Source organism: Myotis lucifugus, unplaced genomic scaffold (genome assembly GCF_000147115.1).
Source record: "Myotis lucifugus unplaced genomic scaffold, Myoluc2.0 scaffold_274, whole genome shotgun sequence".
NCBI lineage: Eukaryota > Metazoa > Chordata > Mammalia > Chiroptera > Vespertilionidae > Myotis > Myotis lucifugus.
In genome coordinates this window covers 1,065,217-1,089,775 of record NW_005871322.1, presented here as the reverse complement: position 1 = coordinate 1,089,775, position 24,559 = coordinate 1,065,217, and the positions used below count along the sequence as shown (strand labels likewise).

General features: G+C 49.9%; 2 protein-coding genes across 6 annotated transcripts in view; one reads left to right on the top strand and one right to left on the bottom strand.

Moving 5' to 3' along the window:
- Positions 1 to 24,559, bottom strand: part of PSKH1 (protein serine kinase H1) — a 287,836-nt gene that overhangs the window by 122,025 nt on the left and 141,252 nt on the right. The gene's annotated exons all lie outside the window — the stretch shown is intronic.
- RANBP10 (RAN binding protein 10) overlaps positions 1 to 24,559 on the top strand; it is an 81,199-nt gene that overhangs the window by 32,460 nt on the left and 24,180 nt on the right. For 2 of the 5 annotated variants that reach the window (XM_006099435.3, XM_023763124.1), the window contains 11 exons: positions 3,485 to 3,652; positions 9,299 to 9,321; positions 10,931 to 11,115; positions 14,075 to 14,187; positions 15,630 to 15,738; positions 15,849 to 15,997; positions 16,192 to 16,399; positions 17,090 to 17,211; positions 17,712 to 17,857; positions 18,143 to 18,254; positions 18,721 to 22,210. In XM_006099435.3, the coding sequence (XP_006099497.2) occupies positions 3,485 to 3,652; positions 9,299 to 9,321; positions 10,931 to 11,115; positions 14,075 to 14,187; positions 15,630 to 15,738; positions 15,849 to 15,997; positions 16,192 to 16,399; positions 17,090 to 17,211; positions 17,712 to 17,857; positions 18,143 to 18,254; positions 18,721 to 18,851 (1,466 nt within the window). In that variant the 3' untranslated portion in view covers positions 18,852 to 22,210. Of the gene's footprint in view, positions 1 to 614; positions 774 to 3,484; positions 3,653 to 9,298; positions 9,322 to 10,930; positions 11,116 to 14,074; positions 14,188 to 15,629; positions 15,739 to 15,848; positions 15,998 to 16,191; positions 16,400 to 17,089; positions 17,212 to 17,711; positions 17,858 to 18,142; positions 18,255 to 18,720; positions 22,211 to 24,559 lie in introns of those variants that run through there. The other 3 variants (XM_023763125.1, XM_023763126.1, XM_023763123.1) reach the window with 3 other exon arrangements.

Here is a 24,559-nt window from a genome sequence, read left to right as displayed (position 1 = left end):
AAGATACGTAAGCCTTGGGATGGATGCTGTGGTTATGAGGAGCAACTTGCCCTTGAGCCCACTGGTTAAGATGCAGGGCTGAGTTTAGGCTCCAAGGTCTGGTCAGCTCCACCTTTTCAGTCATGCTCTCTGCCTCCCTTGCTAACCCTTATCATGCATCTGTTCTCACCCCGACACCTTTGCTTAGAGCCTGCCCACAACGCTTCAACCTTCCTTCTCCTACCCATGCCACTTGAGAGGGGCAGGGTGTCATTAAGCATGTTTACACGGGCCTGCTGCTTGGACACTAAGGAGGCAGCAGAGGCTGGGAAGGTTACTGGGAGGGGCTGCCTTGGGGAGTAGACCTGCCTGCCAGCTCCTCAGCTCGCCTACCCTGTGTGGGTCCTGGGCTGGCCTGGGCCCTATGGGCTCCATTTCTGTTCCTTACCTAGCAGGCAGGTAGGCCCCTCTGCAGCACATATCCTCCTGTTCTACCTGCATTCATACCTTTACCTCTACTTCTCCCTCTTGGAATGACCTCCTTCGTTCTCTCCCTGTATAAAACCTTGGTACACATTGGAGGTCTCACTTCTGCTCTCGTCATTTCTATTCAGCATTGTATTGGAGTTCCTGGTCAGTGCAGTAAGTCAGGAAAAAGAAATAAAAGGCATGCAGAGTGGAAAGGAAGAAATAAAACTGCCTTTATTCTCAGACAGTATATTAAAATATTCTGAAGAATCTTCATAAAAGCTACCAGAACTAATTGGTGAGTTCAAAAGGTTGCAGGACATCAGGTGAATATATCAAATATTAAATATGTGTATGTGTTTAATAGTGTTATTGAGATAAAATTTATGTATCATAAAGTGCATCCAATTAAAGTGTATGATTCAATGGTTTTTAGCATGTTTACAGAGTTGTACAATGATCATAATCTAATTTTAGAACATGTTTATTATTCCAGAAAGAAACCTTGACCCCATTTCCCCAGCCCCAAAAATATTTTGTTATAATAGCAAGAAACAATTGGAAACTAAATTGAAGTATTTAGAGATAAATTTATCAAAACATTGTTGAGAGCCCTACCTGGTTTGGCTCGGTGGATAGAGCATCGCCTGTGGACTGAAGGGTCCCAGGTTCGATTCCGGTCAAGGGCACATGCTGCGGGCTCAATCCCCAGTGGGGGGCGTGCAGGAGGCAGCCAATCAATGATTCTCTCTCATCATTGATGTATCTATCTCTCTCTCCCTCTTCCTTCCTCTCTGAAATCAATAAAAATATATTTTAAAAAAAAACATTGTTGAGAGCCCTAACCGGTTTGGCTCAGTGGATAGAGCATCGGCCTTCGGACTGAAGGGTCTCAGGTTTAATTCCGGTCAAGGGCATGTACCTTGGTTGCGGGCACATCCCCAGTAGGAGGTGTGCAGGAGGCAGCTGATCGGTGTTTCTCTCTCATCGATGTTTCTAACTCTCTATCCCTCTCCCTTCTTCTCTGTAAAAAATCAATAAAATATATTTTTTTTAAAAAAGCATTGTTGAGAGAAATTAAAGAAGACCTAAATAAGTGGAGAGATGTGCCATATTCTTGGATTGGAATAATCAATATTATTAAACTATCTATTCTCCAGATTGACCTATAGATTCAACACAGTTCCAGTCAAAATCCCAGTAGAAATTTGAGACATTGTTCAGAAAATGAAAAGACAGGCCATAGACTGGGAAAAAATATTTACAAAACACACAAAAGAATTTATATCCAAGATATATTTAGAATTCTTACAGCAATAAGGTACACAACCCAATTTTAAAAAAAGGTTAGCCCGCCTGGTGTGGCTCAGTGGTTGAGCATCGATCCAGGAACCAACACTAGTTTGATTCCCAGTCGGGCATGCCCAGGTTGTGGGCTCGATCCCCAGTAAGGGGTGTGCAGGAGATAACCGATGGATGATGTTTCTCTCTCATTGATGTTTCTATCTTTCTTCCTCTCTAAAAAATCAATGAAGACATATGATTTATTTATTTATTTTTAATATATTTTTATTGATTTCAGAGAGGAAGGGAGAGGGGGAGAGAGATAGAAACATCAATGATGAGAGAGAATCATCGGTTGGCTGCCTCCTGCAGGACTCCTACTGGGAATCGAGCCTGCAGCCTGGGCATGTGCCCTTGACTGGAATTGAACTCAGGACCCTTCCGTCAGCAGGCCAACACTCTATCCACTAAGCCAAACCAGCAAGGGGAAAACATAATTTTTAAAAAGTTAAATATTTAAACAGACAGTTCAATAATTTTCTAATAAACCAAAGGTAAATAAGTATATCAAAAAATGCTTAACATCCTTGGTCATTGGGAAAATGAAAATTAAAGCCAAAATGGTATTAAAAACCTATTAAATTGGCTAAAAGAAAAAGAAGAAAACAAAGACAACTGACAGTATCAAGTGCTGATGAAAATGTGGAACTCATTTACATTGCTTGTGGGAAAGCAAACCAGTATAGCCACTTTGGAAAACAGTTTGGCAGTTTGTTATCAAGTTAAACATGTACTTATCTTATAACCCAGCAGTAGCCACTTCTGGGTATTTACCCAGGAGAAATAAAAACATATGTCTATGTAAATATGTATTGGTTTTATTCATAATAGCCAAAATTGGAAACGACTCAGATGTCATCAACTAGTGAATGGATAGACAAACTGTGGTATATCCATATAGTGGCGTACTACTCAGCAGTAAAGAGAAACAGAATACTGGTACACCTAACAATGTAGATGAATCTCAAATGCATTATACTAAATGGAAAAAAAACTAGTCACAAGATTCTCCATATTCTGTGATTTCATTTCTATTACATCTGGAAAGGCAAGACCATAGGAACAAATCAGGGACTGGGGGTAGGTGGAGGGGGATTGACTGCAAAGAGGTAGGAGGAAACTTTTTGGAGTGATGGAAATGTTCTATATCTTGATAGTGGTGGTGGTAACGTGTCAACATTGTTAAAATCTGTTAAAACTTAATTGAACTGTCAGTTAAAATGGGAGAATCTCATTACATGTAAATTATATTTCAATTAAAAAATACTTTTTTCATCACTTCTCGGCCTTTTGGCTAAGGTCAAGTATAAAAAAAATTTTTTTTAACCCACCATGATACACCACAGAGCTCATTTCAAGCCCCCTCTCCTTGAGAATTTTCCTTACCCATCTTCTTGTTGCATGGACTTCTAGTAAGTCCCTTCCAGGTCACTCATGTGGTTCCTGCTAACCACAGCTTGGGCTGCTTCTTCAATAGGGCTGCCTCAGCTCCTCAGGGGTAGTGAGCTGCTGGACTCACTGCTCATTTGGCACAGCCAGACCTGTCCACAGCCGCTCTGTGAGAGGCCAAGAATGCTGGCTGAGGCGGTGGTGGCAGGCTGGGGAGAGGAGTTCGGACCTGGGTGAGCTTCTGTGGCTGTCTTGCTTCTCTCAAGTACCTCTACTCAGCTGTGACTGCTCTCTTCTCCCACAGGTTGGGATAAACATTCCTACGGTTACCATGGAGATGATGGGCATTCCTTCTGCTCCTCGGGGACTGGTCAGCCCTATGGTCCCACATTCACCACAGGAGACGTGATTGGCTGCTGTGTCAACCTCATCAACAGCACCTGCTTCTACACCAAGAATGGCCACAGCCTTGGTGGGTACATAGGGGACTTTGGAGGGTTTGCTCTGTGGAGCCACTTTGGTTGGTGAGAGGCCCAAGGGCAAGCTTTGAAGCCAAAGCAGTGTTACAGACCCTCTGCTGAGCTCTGGGGAACTGCAGCCATTTCCAGGCACTGGAGCCTGCAAGGTGAAGGGAGGGTAGCATGGGCTTTCTCTTTGTTAATCCATCCATTTAAGATCATCTATCAAGCCCAGGTTCAGGGCTGAGAGAGCAGCATTGTCGTGGTCATGCTCCTGGCCTGTGTGATATTTGTTGGAGCAGGGTTTGGGGTTGGTGAGAAGTTTGAGGGTCCCAAATACATACTTGATTGGTAATGGTTTGCATGCCCCTGGCCTGGGCCCAGACTTTGGACTGCCCTTCTGGCACTCAGGGCGATGTTTGCTGTGGGGCAATATTGAGGGCTGTTCTGGGTCAGGCTGGAGTCAGATGGGGCCAGGTCTCTTTCAACCTGTTTATGGTTAATAGACAGCAACCTGGACAGACTTAAATTTAAAAAGGTCCTTTTGGCCCTAGCTGGTTTGGCTCAGTGGATAGAGTGTCGGCCTGCGAACTGAAGGTTCCCAGGTTCGATTCCGATCAAGGGCATATGACCTGGTTGTGGGCTCAATTCCCCCAGTAGGGGGCATGCAGGAGGCAGCCGATCAATGATTCTCTCATTATTGATGTTTCTATCTCTCTCTCCCTGTCCCTTCCTCTCTGAAATCAATAAAAATATATTTTAAAAAAATAAAAATAAAAAGGTCCCTTTGGTGAAACTGAGAAGGATGGACTGATGGGCCTAGGGCCAACAGAAGAGGCAGGTAGCCTGAGGCAAGGCAGTGGTGATGGGTGCAGGAAGTAGGAACAGGGGTGGCCCGGCAGGTCTTAGTGACAGGTGGGAGTGCCTTAGCAAGAAGGGCAGATGGGAAAGTGGCTGGATTCGTGGTGATATCAACTGGGATTAGGAACCCAGGAGGAGCAGCAATCTGTGGAGGGTGATGGGGCCCTGGAGGGTCCCTTGGAAGAGCAGTCCTGTACACGTGTGGAAATTTAGGGTTAGAACTTGGCTATCCTGATGACTTGCCCGAGGACTGACTGGTATTTGGCCCTGTATTTGGCCCTGAGTGAGAGGAGTGGAACTGCGGTGGTGCCTGACGTTTGGGCCTTCCTGCCTGGGTTTGCAGAGATCTCTGATTTGGCAGAACCATACCAGCCACAGGCCTTGCCAGGAAAAAAGTCGGGTGTTTTACTTGGAACTCAACTCCTAGGAGAACCACTTCCCTTGGCTTAAGGGGCAGTTAAAAGGGGGTTGCCACTCCCCACAGCCCTTCTGTGGCTTTTCCAGGAGCTGAGCCCAGGCAGAATCAAGGGACCTGTTGGAAATGGGGTTTGCTGGTGGCTGGGCTGAGTGATCAGGAGCCAGCATTCCTCAACAAGGCAGTCAGATGCCACAGTCCAGAGTGGGCATCGAGAGCATTGCACCGGCGCTGCATAGGTGACTCAGGTGCACATCAGAGAAACTCCTCTGAAATTCATGGCCACCTTGCTACAGTTGCTGATATCCTGCTGGTGAGGAGCTAGCAGCTGGAGGAGAAGGCCAAGGTCTCAAGATGGCTCCTCACTCCCCACTTTGTTTTCTGACTTCAGCTATTTCCTGGCTCTTGGTTTTTCTGCTGTCCCAGTCCCAGGGGTCACTGCTGTGGATTCTCAGTCTTGGGTAAAGATCACCCTCTGTAGCCAGGCCCAGTCCCTTCTGCTCTGGATTCCTGCCTTCTTTACATTCTTCCAGCTTGTCCACACCTTGGTCCACCTGGCTGTAGGAACCACATTTTGAGGTATACCCTGTTGTCTCCTGTGTATCTGCACCTCCCTCTGGGCCCTAAATGAGTACCAGGGTCCATGAGCTCTTTGTCTGCCAGGTCCCCAGGCCCATAAGGAGTTTAGGGCTACCTTAATGTCAGTCCAAACCCTCACACTGTTTTTAAAAAGTCATCTTCCTAGTGCATGCTTTGTATAGACCCCATGCAAGACCTCACATAATCTTGTTATTAGGGATATATTGTCTATTTTTTCAGCCTGTCAAAATCTTCTATGGTCATATTTGTTCTATTTCAAATATTCTTTTCAGCATTGCATTAACCTAAAATTTGATAAATTTGTTTATGTGTATTTTTATTAAGATATTAAAAAGTTGGAAGATAACAAGGGTAAGACTTGAGCCCTTTAGCCTATAGCTTGTTCGGGGTAGACACCAACCATTCAAGAATCACTTTATGTTATTTTGAAACTCATATTTTTCTATCTTGTCCACAAGGATAATACTGAGACCTTACTAAAGATGATATCACCTGTCCCCTGCATTTTCTAGATCATCAAATTTAATAGAAAGGCAATGAACTTGGAGTGATAGACTACTTGGTGACTCTTCTAATGACCTTGTTTCCTTTTCACAAGCCAGCTTATCAATAAATGTGCTTCAGAATCTCACGCAGGATCAATGAACCAATCATTAACCTCAGAACCTTTTCCCCTTTAGAGAAGAATGATGTTTCCTGGCCTCCCCCTTTATTTCATTAATTTTATTGTCTTCTATCACAGCACTCTCCCTTTATGGCATTGATCAGTTGTCTGTGTAATTATTAGTTGCATGCCATCTCTCTTGCAGAACTTTTAGGGCCAGGCTTGCAGCTGGTTTTCTAGTGTCTGTCACAAGGCCGAGCTCCTGGGAGGTCTCAGCAGATACTTGACAGATGGGTGAATGAGCAGGCGAATGGAGACAGGAGACTGACGGCTCATCCACAAGTAGTTGGTGTACTAGTACTTGCAGAGTCATTTTTATCCAGCTCTGTGCTCTCCCATCGGTTTTGTTGTTGTTGTTTTTTAATTAAAATATACTTGTATTGATTTCAGAGAGGAAGGGAAAGGGAGAGAGAGATAGAAATATCAGTGATGAGAAAGAATCACCTATCGGCTGCTTCCTGCACGCTCCCCACTACCCCCCACTGGGGATCCACACCGGCTGGGCTTTCACAGGTTCTTTATACCCTCAGTCTCATTGAACCCTGACCTATGTCTGTTTGTCTCAAGGCACTTCTCATCAAAAAATTAGAGTGTCTTGTTTGCATCCTGGACCTTTTCTTGGACCTTCTTCCTGTGGGCCAGCCCAGATGTTTTCATCACAGTGGCCTTGCAGAGGCTCCCAGGGATCTTTTCCAGTGTAATAGGGGGTGGAGTTGCCTCTGTCCTCATCCTCCTGGAAGCACTTCAAGGTCTTGTCCTTCCTGAGTGCCATAGACAGAGCTGGGTCAGCCTGGGTAGGCCATTCTTTGCCCAGAAGTGTGGCAGTTGCCTCACCTGGTGGCACAACTGCAGTCAAATTGTACACAGACCTCATAGTTCATGAAGCAGCTTTTCTTCAGATAGAGAGGTGTTTTTTTTTCTCTTGTTAATCCTCACCCTAGGATATTTTCCCATTGATTTTTAGAGAGAGTGGGAGAAAGAGGGAAAAACAGAGAAATATCGATGTGAGAGAAATACATCGATTGGTTGCCTCCTGCACACACTCCGACCAGGAGAGGAGCCTGAAAACGAGGTACATATGTGGGACCCTTCAGTCCGCCCACTTATGCTTTATCCACTGAGCCAAACTGGCTAGGGCCAGATGAGCAGCTTTCACAAAGTATCTCAGTTTCTCTCTTGAGGTGTCAGAATTAGTGTTACCCTCTTTTTTTCAGTTTGCCAAAGGTCACACTACAGATAACTGATGGAGCCTGAACTTCCCCTTCTTCCAGTGTTCTGTGGGCCTCCTCCATGAGCAGGGGGTACAGCAACAGCAGCCTGGCCATACTGAGATCCATGCGGGCAGCTCCCATGCAGACCTGGGAGGTGGATGTTGAGGTCTCCTGGGTTCAGAGGAGCTCCTAGATTTCATTCTGCCAGCTCTGTGACTGCTCACTCTGCCTGTGGGGCTCAGAAGTGGCCTCAGGTAGGCAGATCATGGAGTTTATGAGCTTCATTCACTGCAGAGCAAAGTAGCCCCACAAAGAATGTAAACAATCTCTCTACACCTTGATTTTTTCATCTGTAAACTAGTGTCAGAGAGAATGTACACCTTCCAAGGTTGTTCTGAGGAGTAAATGGTTTAGAGAGAGAGGAAAGGAAAGGGAAAGAAAGAAACATCGATGTGAGAGCGAAGCATCAGTTGGCTGCCTTCAACATGCCCCCTACTGGGGATCAAGCCTACAACCCAGGCATGTGCCCTGACCCGGAATTGAACCAGCAACTTTTCGGTGCACAGGATGATGCCCAACCAACTGAGCTACACCGGCCAGGCCTAAATGGTTTCTTGTTAAACACTGAGCCCAGTGCCCAGCACAGAGGAAGCATATGATGTGCATTGGCTAGCTGGCAGTATTCTGGCTCCAGGTTTACTGGGAGACCTATGGTTAGAACCTTTCGGGGTTTCAGTTTCTTTTCTGGGTGCTGTTGGGAAAGCAGACTAGGACTTCTAAAGAGTCAGTGGTTTGAAAACCTTTCAGGGAAAGAGCTCAGGAGTTTCTAAAAGGTAGTAAGAATTTATCTAAAAAAAAAATGGGAAGGTTATGAGTCCTCAGGACAGTCTCCTTTGGCTCTGTCGCTTTTCAGTCTGTAGAACATGAGTGCTCTGGTGGATATTCTGAGGCCTCTCCTGCTCATATATTTGGGGTCCCGTTCTCCTCCACCCTCACTTCTGGTTCAGGCTGAGGTCCTGGAAACACAACCTCTTCTCTTGAAAGGAGGGTTCAGAGGGTACATAGGCCAGTGTTAAGCTGGGCTTTGTCGCCTTGGGAAGCTCTGGGGACTCTGGATGGGTATGGGCTGGAAATGGGCAGCCACCACCCTCACTGTCTCCAGAGCTGTCAGCTTAGAGATGATTTTGGAGTGTCAGACTAGCACTGAGTTCAGCCCTACCATTTCTGCTAATTTTATGACTATTGGTTTAGCCTCTGAGGTTTTCTTTCCTCATTTGTAAAATAAGGATGATAAAGTCTGCTTCCCAGGGTTGCTATGAGGATCAGATGTGTTAATGAATGGAAAAAGGGCCTGGCATATACAGTAGGTTTCCATCAATATGTGTTGGAAAGGCCTCAGGGGTAGATCATTTGGGTTTTCGTCTTTTCTAGGGGGCTTTTCCTGAGAGAATGGAAGCACTGTAGACAAATATTTTTAATATGTTTTTATTGATTTTGGAGAGAGGAAGGGGGAAGGGAGGGAGGGAGGGAGGGAGGAAGGGGGAGAGAGAGAGAGAGAGAGAGAGAGAGAGAGAGAGAGAGAGAGAGAGAGAGAGAGAGAGAAACATTGATCAGTTGCCTCCATCCAGTACACACCCTGACTGGAAACTACAACCTGGATATGTGCCCTGATCTGGAATCGAACTGGTGACCTTTTGGTGCACGGGACGACTGGCCAGGGCCAGATATTTAAGTATCGATCTGACGTCACTTCTGGCCGGGCCATCCAGCAAAGGGAAGGCCAGGGTCTAAAACTCTCAGGCCCTAGCATGTGCTTGGCCTCCATCATAGGGTAGTGTGGTGACCAGCCCCTCCCCAGCTATTGTGATGGACCACCTGAGAGCTCATGACTGTTTCTTTCCCTCCACAGGTATAGCCTTCACAGATCTCCCGGTGAGTATTACCATTGGTTCGCCCCTCTTTGGGCTTTTGGGGGCTTAATTATGGTGGTACCAGGAAGTGAAGGGTGTGAAGTCTCCCCTTTCCCCACCAGGGATATGGACTGTGTTGTCTACTTGAGGGTACCAGTAGGGGGTACCTGCTTGCCTTTCTCCAGTAGCGAGGGCTGGTCTTCCTCCATGACTCTTACCAAGTGCAGTGATTTGTGGCATTTCCAAAGACAGCTGGGGATGGGGGGGAGATGAGGGTGGCCCCATGGCTCAGATGGTCTGAGCCAGTTCTGTGACTTACAGCCAGTGGATTGGGGTGCAGAGTGTAGAGAATTATTCCTGAACTGTTAGGTCCCTGTGAATTCCCATCAGAGACCCCTGAGGAAAGCCAGTGCCCTAGGGAACTTGAACCTGCTGCCTTGCATCAGCCAGGGAGGTGAGCTTTGTGGGGTTTTCTCTTCTTGGAAAAGGGTGAGGTTTCCTGCTGGCTCAGTTCAGGGCTCATCCTCACCTCCTGCACCCCTTTATTAATTGTCATCATGGGCCTCATCCTATGCAGACTTCCACCCAGATGCTGGGAGCCTGGCTCCCTGCTCTGTTTGCCCTGGCCGTGTTCTGGAAGGAGGAAGGGTTTGCTGACTCGGGTGGCTGCTCTGGGATCCTGGGGCCTTGTGATCTGCGAAGCCCAGACGGCAGCACCAGGATCCTGTTAGAACCTCTTGTCTATGGATCAGAATCCTTCCCTGCTGCCTGAAGGCCTCAGAAAGGGGCTGTGGTCCTAGGCAAAGTGAATAGACAGGAGGAGAATCCTGACTAGGGAAGAGTCTAGTTGTGGAGACGTGACATGAAACAGCCAGACATGAATGTGGTCAGTAGTAGTGGGGCGCCACAGGGGGCACCGAGTGAGGGAGTGGCCGGGCAGAAGCTGGTCATGGCAGGGGATAGATAAAAAGCAGGGAGCCCCACACCCACGGAGGGACATGCCCAAACCTCAGTGGCCTGAAGATCCTCTTTATGAGTCTGACAGGAAGGGCAGTGGCTTCTCTTTGCACTTTGCCAGCGTTAGGGGGTTTAAACCACCTAACTCCTTTCGCCATGCTCTCCTCTTCCTCCCCTCCTTTCCTGCCTCCCCCTGTCTCTTCCTGCCCCCTCATGTACCCATTTTTTGTGGCAAAGGGATCCTTGGTCCTGGCTCTTTCTGAGAAGAGCTGTAACTCATGCCTGCAGCAGATCTTCACAGGCACACACATCTTCAGGGTCATGGAGCCCACCTGCCTTGCTGTACCCTGGCTGAGTCCCGAAGAGGGGCCTTGGGCCTTGGGCTTTGGGGAACACCATAGCCTCTGATGTAGGGAAGGAGACTCCATGTGGGGCCTGGCTTGCTTTGCTTTTGCTTTTTCCCTCAAGTTTTGGGGACGAGCGTCTGGTAGGGAGGTGGGCAGAATGTGGCTCAGCGCTGCCACCTCCAGCCTTGCTGCAGTTCTCTCACAGCCAGAGCAGCAGCCTGTGGGAGCCAAGCCGTGTGTTCTTGCTCTGCCCCGGAGGCGAGGCGAGGCGAGGCCTGCCGCCCCACTGCCCTCACGGCCTGACTGACATTTCATTCTCCTCCTCAGGCCAACCTCTACCCCACCGTAGGCCTGCAGACACCTGGGGAGATTGTGGACGCCAACTTTGGGCAGCAGCCCTTCCTGTTTGACATTGAGGACTACATGCGGGAGTGGCGTGCCAAGGTCCAGGGCACTGTCCACTGCTTCCCCATCAGTGCCCGGCTTGGCGAGTGGCAGGCGGTGCTACAGAAGTGAGTGCCCTGCTCCTGCCCTTACCCAGCCCTGCCCCATCCCAGGGGCCTCACTGTCCTGTAGGCCCCTGTACTGCTCTTATGAACTCCAGTGGGTAGTTTCCTTCCTGAAAGCTCTCCCAGATGACTCTGCCTGCTGCTGTTCTGCTTCCCTCTTATCTGATGGGTGGCTCCCATTCAGTTCTCCAGATCTCCTGTTAATTAAACCTTTTCCCCCTGCCCCCCAACTGGATCTCACGGCTCCATATGTAATATCACCAGCAGGGCTGTTTTGCCTCCCCGGGTGATTTTGCAGAGGATGTCCTAGGATGCCATCTGGTTTCTTCCTCTGTAGATTTATTCTCACCTGAGGGAGTATCTATCATGCCATAATTCTGGCCTGAGGTCACTTTTCAGGGTCAGCATCCAGCTAAGTCCCAGGCATCCATGTCAGTGGTGGCAGGAAGACAGTCTAGCCAGCTCTTGGCTGATTGATTCCCAGGCTGTCCTGGAGGCCAGTCTTGCTGAGAATCCCAAGGGAGGTCAGGTTTGGGTCTCTCTTCCACTTACCAGGCCTGAGTGAGGCAGTGACCAGTACCCACTCTGCCAGAGGAGGGTTAGCTTGTTAGCTTGGCTCCCAAGGATAGGCAGTGAAGGGCTAGGCTTCCACTAGCCGTGCGGTCCCTTGGGTTGTGTTCTTTGTGTAGTTTTCCTTTCTTGAGGGATTGAAATTGAGCCAAGCCCTAGGGAGAGCTGAGGTAGGGCGAGGTGGCCAGACCCTTCTCAGGAAGAGCAGCACTGCTACGTTTTGTTCCCAGCCCCCAGAGCTAAGGGGAAGCTCATCCTTGGAGGGCCAGCTCAGTGCCTGTCCCTGCAGCACACTTGCTGGGATGGGCCAAGGGAGAGCCGGAGCTGCCCCAGCTGTGTGGGGGCGGGACTGATACTCTCAGCTTACAGGGCCTGGGCTCAGCACGTGGGTGTACTTGTTTACATGTGTGTATCTGTGTGCCTGTGTGTGTTCATAGGTAGTATTTGCCAACACCTGCATATAACTTGTGTTTGTTCTATGGACATTGTTAATGGCTATATTATCTAGGAGACAAATTTTGCTACAAGCTCCTTGACTGGCTTCCCTTGGTGGGAGGTTCAGGTTAATTTCTGTGTTTTGTTTGTGTAGATAACCCTTTTGTACATTGAGTTTTTCTTAATTAAGATGATTTTTTTGCCTGGCTGATGTTGCTCAGTTGTTGAGCGTCAACTCTTGAACCAAGAGGTCATGGTTCGATTCCCAGTCAGGGCACATGTCCAGGTTGTGGCTCCATCCCCAGTAGGGGACATGCAGGAGGCAGTGGATCAATGTTTCTCCTTGCTGTTTTCTATCTCTTCCTCTCCCTTCCTGTCTCTCTCTCAAGTCAATAAAATCATTTTAGAAAAAAGATTATTTTCTTGGTGCCCTTTTAAGTAGTGGAATTATTGAATCAAAGTGACTGGACATTTTAGTGTCGTCCCAAACGTGTCATCAAAAAATTTTGCCGGTGTGTTCATAATAAAATATAAGAATTATTACTGCCCAGCTGGCGTGGCTCAGTGGTTGAGCGTCTTCCTATGAACCAGGAGGTCACGGTTCAATTCCCTGTTGGGGCACATGCTTGGGTTGCGGGCTTGATCCTCAGTGTGGGGCGTGCAAGAGGCAGCCAATCAATGATTGTCTCTCATCATTGATTTTTCTATCTTTCTCTCCCTCTCTGAAATCAAAAAAATATTTTTTAAAAAAAGAATTATTACTTAGAATATAGCCTTAAGATACATAATTTCATAATAAGAGGCTGTATTTATTGACTTCTTACTTTGTGCTGGGCACTTTATGTATATCATCTCATTTACCCTCCTGAAACACAAGGGGCACACAAATTTCTGTGCCTTCCTCATGACAGCCCTTCAGGCATGTTTCTGGCAACTGTAATAGTGCCGTTTGTCACATGCACAAGCCAAGGTATTCACCTCCTCTACACATCACATGTGAGGGCTCTTCCTTCTGCTCTACATGTGTGTACACGCACATGTGGGATTAAATGACTGCTGGGCCTTGGGCTTCTCAGGACTATTTTCCAAAGATTGTGCTCCTGTTGGCCATGTTGTTGCCTGTTATCTTGGCTTCTCAGGGCCCTGAATTGTGACCTATGAGGAGTAACTTATTCGTGGGTTAGCTCCTCTTGACCCTTTAGAGCCAGCACCCCTGAGGGCCAAGTTTGCCTGGTGAGCTAGAATGTTCCTGCCAGGCACGTAGGGCAGCCCACAGAGGAGCTCCTGTGTCTGTAGAAGGTATGCACGTGGCGTGCATTCTCCCTGGCTGGGCAGCTGCCAGACCGCTTGGCAGGCTGCCTTTCCAGGAAGCCCTCAGAGACTGTTGACCATCTCTGGACTTGCCGCATTTCACAGCAGGCAGCTGCTGCTCTAAGATGGTGTGTGTGCTTTTGTTACCGTGCTTGCCCACGTGTGGGCAGCATATCCCAGAGAAACTGCAGCCACTCCTCCAGCCGTGAGGACAGATGTGACCCGCCCCAGCCCAGCCTGACTGCATAAGCACTGGGGGAAGTTTTCATTTTTTTTTTAACCTCTTTGTTCTCATTCTGTGGAAGTTGCACCTCTAAGATGTGTTTAGGGAAGACCTAACAGGGAAATTGTCTCATCAGGTGGTCAGTGAGAAATGCAGTTCTTTTTTTTTTTTTTAACATTTTAAAATTACAGTTTACATTCAGTATTATTTTCTATAATTTCCGGTGTCCAGCATAGTGGTTAGACAGTCGCATACTTTACAATGTGGTGCCCCTGACATTTCAAGTGCCCACCTGATACCATACACAGTTATTACAATATTATCGACTGTATTCCCTATGCTGTACTTGACATCCCTGTGACTATTTGGTAACTACGAGAAATGCAATTCTTGAGTGTCACCTGAGCATTTCCTTTCTTCTAGCATGGTCTCATCTTACCTGGTGCATCATGGGTATTGTGCCACAGCCACAGCTTTTGCCCGAATGACTGAAACCCCGATTCAGGAAGAGCAAGCGTCCATAAAGAACAGACAAAGTAAGGTTGATTCTCCTCTCCCCTCTCCCTCCCTCCCTCACCTGCCCCTAACTCTGCTGCCTGGCTCATGCCAGCCTGAGTAACCTGCCAGGATTCCATTCAGCTCTGGTCCTCACCACCAGGAGACCAGCCCAGAGCCCCAACCCAGCCCCAGGCCTTGCTTCTGTCCCTCCTTCAAGACAGCGCTGCCCAGATGGACAGTCTGGCAGTATGGGAATATCACAGTGCCACCTCCCTAACGCACACTCTGCTGGCCTGGCTGGCTGGATCTCACTCCCCCCGTGCTTCCTTCCCCCTGAATCCTGGCTTCTACTCAGCATCTTGTTCATGGTCTTCTGACAAGAGTATGTTTGCATCATGGACCAATGTCCTTCCTTTCACACCATTTATTCACCTTTAGTAGTTCTGCCTTCTCCTGGCCATAGAAAGGACTGAAGTAATCAGTGTGAAATCTGATGCTCAGTGGCTGCTGTGTTAGCATCCGTCTGTTCCCCACCTCTGGTCCTGCCCTTTGCAGACAACCAAAGGCAGGAGCCAAAGGAAGCTTTCCTGGTGTTCATACTGGCCTGTGTACTATGGGGCTCGTTTATGGAAAGAGGGTATTATACAAAGGGGAACCGGGCCCAGGAAAGAGATAGGAAGAGAAGAGTGAGGGAGAATGGGTATGTGTGGACATGTGTGTCTGTGTGTGCCTGCTTGCGTCTCTCTGAGCCTGCCATCTCTGTGTATGTGCATGTGTCTGTGTCTCCCAGAGAAGCTACGCCCATCCAGACAGACGGAAAGGGATCCCAGACTTGGGATCTATGAATGAGTCTCAGACCCAGAAGTCGCTCCAGCAAGACGCACCAGGCCCCAGGGCAAGAGCAAGATGCTGATGCCTGAGAGGTGTCAACGTCAGAGATGCCAGTGTGAGGAGGATGATGATCTCTCCCGGCAGGGAGCATGCTGCCGCCCCTGAAGACTGCCAAGGCATGGGTTGTGGCCCAGAAACCAGTGCCCTCCATTGCCCCTCCCCTGTGAGGCCTGAAAAGAGAAATCTGTCTGAAGAGGAGCTCCTAGGGTCACCGAACTGCTTGGGTGCCAATCCCCCCATCATGTTCCAACAGCCAGTGCCCCTCCCCCAACCCAGACTCTGGTGACCTGTACTTCATAGGAACAAGCCTCCAAACTCACCCTGTTGCCGCTGGGCTGAGAGTCCCTGCTCTGTTTTTCCCTCTTATTCTTTGAGGACTCCCAACGCTTGGCAGAAACCAGCGTCTATTGTGGGGCTGGATGGCCAGGTTCTTTCTTCAGCCTCTTCTGTGAGCATCTCAACAGGCATAGCGCTCTGAGCCAGCCCACCTGACTGCCGCTGGTCTGTGCTCAGGGCTGGCAGTTGCAGGCTGCAGCTGTGAGGACCGTTTGTAGCCCCCCTCTCACTGCCGTGTTCTTGCTCTCTGCAGAGATCCAGAAGTTGGTACTGGAGGGCCGTGTGGGTGAGGCCATTGAGACCACACAGCGCTTCTACCCAGGGCTGCTAGAGCACAACCCCAACCTGCTCTTCATGCTCAAGTAAGTTTTGGGGCCTACCAGCTCCCCCATAGCCCAGCCCTTCTCAGATGGTGGTGGGAACATGCAACCCGGACCAAGCCCAGAGCAGTGCCGCTCCGCTCCCTCTGCAGGTGCCGACAGTTTGTGGAGATGGTGAATGGGACTGACAGTGAGGTCCGCAGCTTGAGCTCCCGAAGCCCCAAGTCCCAGGACAGCTACCCTGGCTCCCCCAGCCTCAGCCCCCGACACGGCCCCAGTAGTTCCCACATGCACAACACAGGTCAGCCACTCTCCAGAGGGCTCTGGGAAATACTGGTGTGGAGAAGAAAGTCCACTTACAATACCCTTCCCTGGGCTGGGCTTAGGGTTCACTGCTGGGCTTGGGAGAAGGGAGATGGGACCCCTATAGTCATTCCCAGGGCCCTGCTTGATGGCAAGTTGCCCCTCCTCTTCTGAATGTTCCCTGGCTTACAGGTGCAGATAGTCCCAGCTGCAGCAATGGCATCGCATCCTCCAAGAGCAAACAGAACCACAGTAAATACCCCGCGCCCAGCTCCTCCTCGTCCTCCTCCGCATCCTCCTCTTCCTCCTCGTCCCCATCCTCCGTCAATTATTCCGAGTCCAACTCAACAGATTCCACCAAGTCCCAGCCCCACAGCAGCACCAGTAACCAAGAGACCAGGTGCCTGTCTTAGCTTCTTCCTCCTGCCTTCTGCTCTGTGCCACCTGGGCCCACTGCAGCCTGTCTTTTGAGTGCTGCCCCCTGCACTTCCTCCTCCACCTCCATCCCAGTCTGTACCTGGAGTAGTAGCTGCTGACCCGCCAGGCATTGGCTCCGGCTTTTGGCCCTACCATGATTCAACTGCCACTTTACTCTGTCCTCTCTTTATCCAGAGGCACCCGCACTGCCAGGCTGAGAATGTGGTCTCCCAAAGAGACCAGGCCTTAGAACCCCCAACGTATACTGAAGGCACTTTTACTGGGCTTGGCTTGTGGTCACCCAGGTTGGTCAGGCAGGGATTTTAGGCTACAGATACAAGTGGCCTTAGGGTTCGGGTCCCGAAGAGATGCCTGTTGGGCCTCACAGGCTCCTGTTATTTGGGGGTGGGGGCTGATTAGGAGTGTGCCAACTCGGAGGAGAGTCAGCAAGGGGAGGGTCACAGAAGCAGCATTGGGACAAGAGTGAGAATCAGATGACATACCTCTGGCTAGTATCTCAGGAGGGGCCAAGTGTTGGAGCCTGGGAAGCCAGAGCTGTCCTTAGATGCTTCTAGGAGCCCTCAGTTCACCCACAGCACAGCTATAGGAGGCCCAAACAAGCTGCTGCAACCACATCACCTTGGCCAACTCCCACCTCAACCCTTCTCCACAGCGACAGTGAGATGGAGATGGAGGCGGAGCATTACCCCAATGGTGTGCTGGAGAGCATGTCCACGCGCATCGTCAATGGTGCCTATAAGCATGAGGACCTGCAGACCGATGAGTCCAGCATGGGTGAGGGCCGTGCTCCCGCATGGTGTTCCATGGGCGGCAACACTCAGTCCAGATGCCCCTTCCCCCTTGGAGGTGGTTGGGAAGGGCAGACTTTGGCAGCTTGAGAGGTTCTAGCTAGACCTGGTTCACTGCCTCCTTAGCCAGTCATTAATGGATGCTTGAGGTGGGAAGGCCCTGGCCTATTGCCAAGACCAGGGTCCCTGCGTTTGGGGCTAGAGGGAGTTGGTGAGAGTGGGCACTGTTATGGGCCCCCCTGCATCTGTACAGGGTAGGGAGAGGGAAAGCTTTGGAGCTGACTCCCAGAGCATGTGCTAGGTGGACTAAGAGCACCTCAGCTACGGTGGTCCACCTGCTCCTCCCAGCCCTCACTTGCCTCTGGCAGAAGCTGTACCCCCCACCCCAAGGTCCTTCTTGCCATGTTCTCTTTGGTGTCCTCCCTCAAGTCCTCCCTTTCTCTCCTCACTCCTCCTGATGTGTTCTCTGCTGGACTCTGGGTGCAGATGATGGGCATCCTCGGCGGCAGCTCTGTGGGGGCAACCAGGCTGCCACAGAAAGGATAATCCTGTTTGGCCGCGAGTTGCAGGCACTGAGTGAGCAGCTGGGCAGGGAGTATGGCAAGAATTTGGCCCACACGGAGATGCTGCAGGTACAGAACAAGTCAGGCCCTCATCCAGAGAGGGCCCCCATTCGGTAATGGAGGCATGGTGACTCTGGGAGGGTCCTCGGGACAGCAGCACCAGGACAGAGTGGGCTCCAGTCAAGTCTGCAACGGGAAATGGGACATCCAGGGTGTACCCCACCCTCTCCAGGCTCTAGGGAGGCCACAGCCCTCCCTGACCCAACAATGGGGTGTGTTGTACCCTCACTGAGGGTCACAGAGGTGTGTGTATAGTGTGTGCCACAGTCTTCTCAAGAGTGCCCTGTCCCTTAGGATGCTTTTAGCCTGTTGGCATACTCAGACCCCTGGAGCTGCCCAGTTGGCCAGCAGCTTGACCCCATCCAGAGGGAGCCTGTGTGCGCTGCCCTCAACAGTGCTATTTTAGGTAAGTGGATCTAATAAAAATAGAAGCTTGCCCATGAGTACATGGGTGCCCCCTCCCTCTTCTCCCTAGGAACTGCTGATGTTTGTCCAAATCAGGGCAGTGAGCTCTACCCAGGAGCTCTCTGGTGGCCCACAGGACTCTTGGGCTGACATGGCTGAACCTAAATCCTTACCTCCCTCCGCCTAACTGAGTAGATTGTGATGGGCCCAGGTTGTGACCGTGGACCCAGGTCAGCCCATTGCTCTGAAGAAAGCAAAGGTCCTCTGGTTTCTGGCATGGCTGCAGGGTCATGGCCTGGTGGCTGGGACACACACAGACACGTGAACACTCTGTTTCAAGAGATTTTGTTCAAGCCCCACCCCCCCACCCCCCACCCCCTACATACACCCTTCTTTTCCCAAGGAAATTTTGATCTGGGCCCAAGCCCTGGGCAGGGCAGTGACCAGGCCTTGTCTTTCTTCCACAGAGTCTCAAAACCTGCCAAAGCAGCCCCCGCTGATGCTCGCCCTGGGCCAGGCATCTGAATGTCTACGGCTTATGGCCCGAGCGGGCCTGGGATCTTGCTCCTTTGCCAGAGTCGACGACTACTTGCACTAGCTGACCATGCTGGCTGGCCCCACTTGGCCCTCTCTTGGCCCCAGGGCTGGAGCCCAGCCCTCCATAGGCATCTGGCGCAGGGACCTGAAAGCCATGGGCAGAGTCCACTCTTGCCTGGCCTCCTCACCTTCTTTTCCTTTCTTTTCCATCCTTTTTTCCCACCTTTAGTCTCTCTCCCCCCACACCCACCTCCACATGCAGCGGCCTATGACACAGTATTGGCTGGTTACTCTCTTGTAGCGTCTACTTTGAAATGGGGGTTTTGTTTTGAGAGGGGTTGGAGTTTTTTAAACTTTATTTTTTTCCTCCTGACTGAGCCACCAGTATTTATCTCTGGAGAGTTTGTGCTGAGCTGGTTTCTGCTAATTTAGTGATGAAGCCTATCCAAGTTGGTGATAGCTTATTATTTTCATAAGTAAAAAAATGAGATTATATATATATATATATAAATATATATATATTAAAAAAGACACAGTATTTATCGTAGTGTTAGTTGTCCAGCACCTCTTGGGTGAGGCTGTCCAGGCACCATATGTTTTTATTTGAGTCCAACTCATTAAAAAAGAATCATCTCTGTAACCTCAGCCTAGTGATTTATTTCAGGCTTCCCTTTGTTGAGCTACAGGCCCAGCTGCAGCTTAAGGAAGCGCATTAGGCTTGTGTGGGGGGACGGCGGCACGGACAGTGGCACTTAGTGGGCAGGTCAGGCTAAGCTGGTCTGCAGAATTAAAGAGCTGTGGGTCCCCAGACCCCTGAGAGTCAGACTGAGCAGAGTGCCAGGGGTCCAGAGAAGAGAAGAGAAGAGTTGACACAGGGCCTCACAACAAAGCAAGGGAGTAGAGGGTTCTTGACCAGCACACTATCTACCATTTTACCCTGCCTTTCACTGCCTTCCTTGCACCTCTCTCTTCCCTTTCAACATCCTTCCTTCACTTGTTAAGGTGGCCAAATAAGTCATTTACTCTAAATTGATTGCCTGGAAACTTCCTGCCTTCGACCTGAGAGCTGCCGTGTGTCAGACTATGGGGAAGAAGTCTCCATTCCCAGGACAGAGACCCTTGAGTACAGGGCCTGCTTCCTGCCTGGATCTTCACTGGCTCTGCACAGCTCTGATGGAATCCATGCTTTCTGTTGAAAAGCCAGGACCTTGTAGAGGCAGATGCTTGGGCTGCTGGTCGCTGGAGTGGATAGAAGCCTTGACCCTCTAGGCCAGGCTTCACTGCAGCTGTGCCAGGCAGCTCCCTGCAGTTTGGCCCCAGCCACTCTCAGAAAGACTGTTAGAGTATTTGCTGGCCAGAGGAAGGGACCTCACGGGCTTTACAAATGTCCCACCAGCCCCATCAGATGGATCCTTACGGCTGGTAGGGGCAAAACAGTCCTGGTACTGTCATCAGGAAATCGGGAAAGGAAGGGCTACAATGGCTTCCAGGACGTGGGTGGGCCATCTGCTGCGAGCACTGACAGCCCAGGGGAGAAGAAAGGGAGGCGGTCTACCCAGAGGAGCACCAGGAGGGACTGGGATTGCTCCACCTGCTTCAGAGTCGGCGGGAGCACACAAGCAGTCCCTGCAAAGGAACGAGGTCCACAGTTGAGTTTCCAGTCCTTGCCTCGATCTGGCCTGGGCAAGCTGCTGCTCTCTGTCCGTGGACACAGGAATGGTTGGGATGGCCTGAGATACTCAGTGTCACTCAGGCCTTGCTGAGCCCACAGTTGGACAACAAGAGAAACGATTGAGTTGGACCAGTTGCTGGTGATGGGTCGGGATCCTGGCCCTGTGCTGTCTTAGAGTTCTGCCTTGGGATGTGATTCTATAGGCTGCTGTTTTTTCTTGGTCCCACCAAGGCAGCTGGCGGCCCACAGACAATGGCCCATCAGGGAGTTGTCCTGTCTGTAAAGGAAACTCATCCTGTGCAGGTCTAGGGATGCCTAACTCCCAAACCCAAGAGGTTGGAAATATCAGTCTGTTAAAATGGCCAGAGCCAAGAAGGTTTGGGAATTAAAAGCAGAGGCTTTTGCAGCTGGGATGGGGTAAAGAGAACATCTGATCCACTAATCCTCTCCTTTTACAGATAAGGAAACAGGTCCAGGAGGTTAAGTAAGTTGGCCAAAGTCACATAGCAGATTTGTGCCAGAGTCGGGACTAATCTCATCCTCTGGGTTGGGCAACACTGTTAAGTCCTAAAGCTGAATGGCGGGTGAGGGGTTAGGCTCAGCAGTGTCTGAGCAGCTGGTACTTTCAGGGGTGTGTCAGGGATGGGGATAGGTGCCTGGGCTTGGGCTGTGGAGCATCTGAGAGAGGGCCCAGGAGGGTCCGGGACAGCTGTGTGCTGCTTGGGGTTGGTTGTCCGCCTGGCTTGCACTCAGTACCCATGGCCATCTCCCCATTTTCTGTGCCTTATCTCACTGTTTCAGCTGAGTCCAAGTTGTTTACTCTGTTCCTCTCCAGAGGGGCTCTCTGTCCCAGTTGGACAGCTTACCATTGGGACATAAGCCTTTGCCCCACAAGCCGTGGAGAGGACCAAAACCAAGCTGCTTGAGCCCACTGTCTTGCTGATAGTCCAGGCCTGCCTGCCTGCCAGCCAGAGGAGCCCCTTATGCACACCCCATCCTACCAGCCTGCTTCCAGGAGCCGAGAGTGGGGGAGGCAGCTGGGAGGAGCCCTGGTGAAGAACCGGACTTGACCCAAAGGGTCAGGAGGAAGACTTAGCCCTGTTGGGTTGTCCAGCCCTGAGAGAACAGCCTTCCTTGCCTTTTCTCCTCATGCCACCAAATGATTGCTCCTTCCAGAGTGGATGAAAACTGGCAGACCACACAAAGAAAGCCAGACCCCTGATCCTCACCCACATGGGTCTGTGGCTAGGCGCAGGCCTTCAAAAAGGGGTCACTAAGATAGAGAAGTGGGGATTGCCTGGCCACCCAGCGCCTTCCTACCCCGTAAGCAAGCACAAAGAAGATGAGGCAGAGAACTGTCCGAGCTGAAAGTTCCTATGGTTGCTCACAACTCAGGTATGCATGCTGCGTGGCGGCTGGGCAGCAGAGCCCTGCTTGACCACCAGTCCTGTGCACCCGGACCTGTGGCCAGATTGTGGATTCTGGCTGCCTGAGGCGCCGCCTTTTTGTATAGGGTTTTCCTCCCTTAGTAACTACAGCTGACACAGACGTCCTCCACATTGTGCACACTGGTTCTGCCTTTGTCCTCGCAAGTTGATAGTTGGCATTAGCATGAAACTTGTGGGTGTGGGAGGGTTTAGAGAGAATTCTAACACAAAACATCCTATTAAATTGTACTTGAGAGATGAAAAAACTCCTGTTGTATTTTGACAGAATTATTTTTATTAAAATACACATCCATGAGCAGTCACGAGTGTCTGGTCTCTCTTTGGGTCTTACTGAAGCTGGCACCCCTTGTGTGGCATACAGTGTCCTAGAGAGGGTTTGGCCTCTTCTCAGCCCACCTCTCAAGTGCCTAGGCCCCTGGTGCCTCAAGGACTCTAGACGTTGGGTATTTTCAAGACCCCAAAGAGGATAGGTACTTAATTCTCTCCCCCAAAATAGCTTTCATCTGAGACAAAGAAAAAGCAAATTCAACTTCAAAAAATTGGGCTGCAGGACGTCCTATCCTCAAAATAAGATTTTAATGCATTCCAAATACATTCACCACAAACACTAGACAGTAAAAAAAAAAAAAAAAAAAGAGCTCTTCTGATGAAGGGTATTAAGGTTAGCCTCCTGTCAATCTGAGGAGAATGCTTGTGCTCTAAATCCTAGGTCGGTCTACTAGGTAACTCTGGAAAATTAACTCAGCTTCAGTTTCCCCATCCTTAAAATGTGGTCATTTCTTCTACCCCGTGGTAGTAGAAGATTCTAACATGCATAGTGCACGCTTGGCACATAGGGATGCAGTACAGGTAACCGACTACCCTGCCTCCATGAGGATGTTCCTTAGTGTGACTGGCCTGCTCCTGCCTCATTCTGCCTTCTCTGTTTCCAAAGTATCAGGGTTTGATGCAAAGGAGAGAGATAGTAGCTTAGGCTGGTGTCCACCTGGAGGTGGGACTGGAAACATATTGGGGCAAAGAAATCAGCTATGAGGCTACTGCAGTAGGCCAGACACAAGAGGACAGATTTGAGAAATATTTAGGAGATGTTAGCACAACAGGATGAGTGACTGGATGTAAGAGAGATGGGAGAAGCAAGAGACAAGATAAATGTAGGCTTTTGGTTGGAGTGAAGGGATGGATAATGGTGCCCCAAGATAGTATAGGGAACAGGTGGTGGCTAACAGTCACTGGAGTGGGGGAGGTTTGCTGGGGAGCAAGTGGATCCACGTCTGAGAGAGAGATTTCCTGGAGCTGGAAAAGGGTTCTGTGTTCCAGTAAATAAGGAAAACGGTCATGGATGGTCACAGTAAACATCACCATATAATAAAAGCTCTAAAAATCCTGTGTTAAGATGTGCAGCTTAACACAGCACTTTCCAAACTTACCGTACTATAGATGCTTCACGTGGGCATTTTACAGGACTGTTACTCTGCAGAACTCAGGAAAAAGCTAGTGTAGAGGGAAGAGTGAAATACAAGTAAGCACAAATGTCCCGATTCCAGAAGTAAAGCTGTAGTGGATTAATTTCCCTCTAGTGGTTCTCAACCTGGACCAATTTTGCCGCCAAGGGGACATTAGGCAATGTCTGGAGATATTTTTGGTAGTCACAGCTGGGGTTGGGTGTTACTGGTATCTAGTGGGTGGTGTTCAGGGACACGGCTAAATATCCTACAAGGTACAGACAGCCACCACAACAAGGAATTATCAGGCCCAACATGTCAACAGTGCTGCTGTTGAGAAAACCTGCTCTAGAGTGAAAGTCTGAACAATGACTAAGGCAAACAGATCAAACATAAGCATGCTTTGATTCTGCCTCCTGTGTACCTGACTTCAGAAACCAGGGGAAGGAATAAAGGAATAAAATCCCATCAGAAAAGGAGGTTTTGAGGTTACAACGTTTCATCGCTCTGGAAGCCTTCCATGCTCACACAGCTGGTGACAGCGGTGGGAAGACCTGTCTCCTGCCAAAGTCGGGATAGCCCTGCTGGTCAGCTGGTCTCAGCTCAGTGGAAACAACTGCCTCAGTTCAACTGACACGTCCTGCCATTACAGGCTGCTCTGGAAAGAGGTCCAACTGAGCCGGGTTCAGACTCCCCAGGAGAGTCAGACAAGCAGGGGTGGGGGCTTCCCAGGCAGAAATAACCCCTAACCCCACATTTCCAACACAGCCTGTTTGACACAGGTTTACAGGTTTCACTGTCCTAGCGGGTTTGATGAATCAAGAGTAGTCTTATTACAAAATGGTCTTTATTTGGTGTGGGGGCGAGGGGGCGGGGCACGCATATGCTCCTGTAAAGAGATCAGGGGGACTGAGGTCACAGTCCCAAGAATACGAATATCTAAGGAGTAACCAAAGAACATCGAGGAAGCCGTGAAGTTCGAGGGAACTGCCGTTCTGCAAAGATGGGTCGTATCCAATAGCAGACCTTCCTTCATTCCTGAACAACCCAAAACCACCAGTTTCCAGAACCTTCTAGCTCTTGATGCGGGCGGCGAACCAGAAAGAATCCCAGGCTGGGAAATATATCCCTCAGCCTCCCCACCGCCGGAAATGAATGACCAAGGCCTCCAGCCAAGCTATTAACCTGCGCGCCCCCTCCCCCCGCC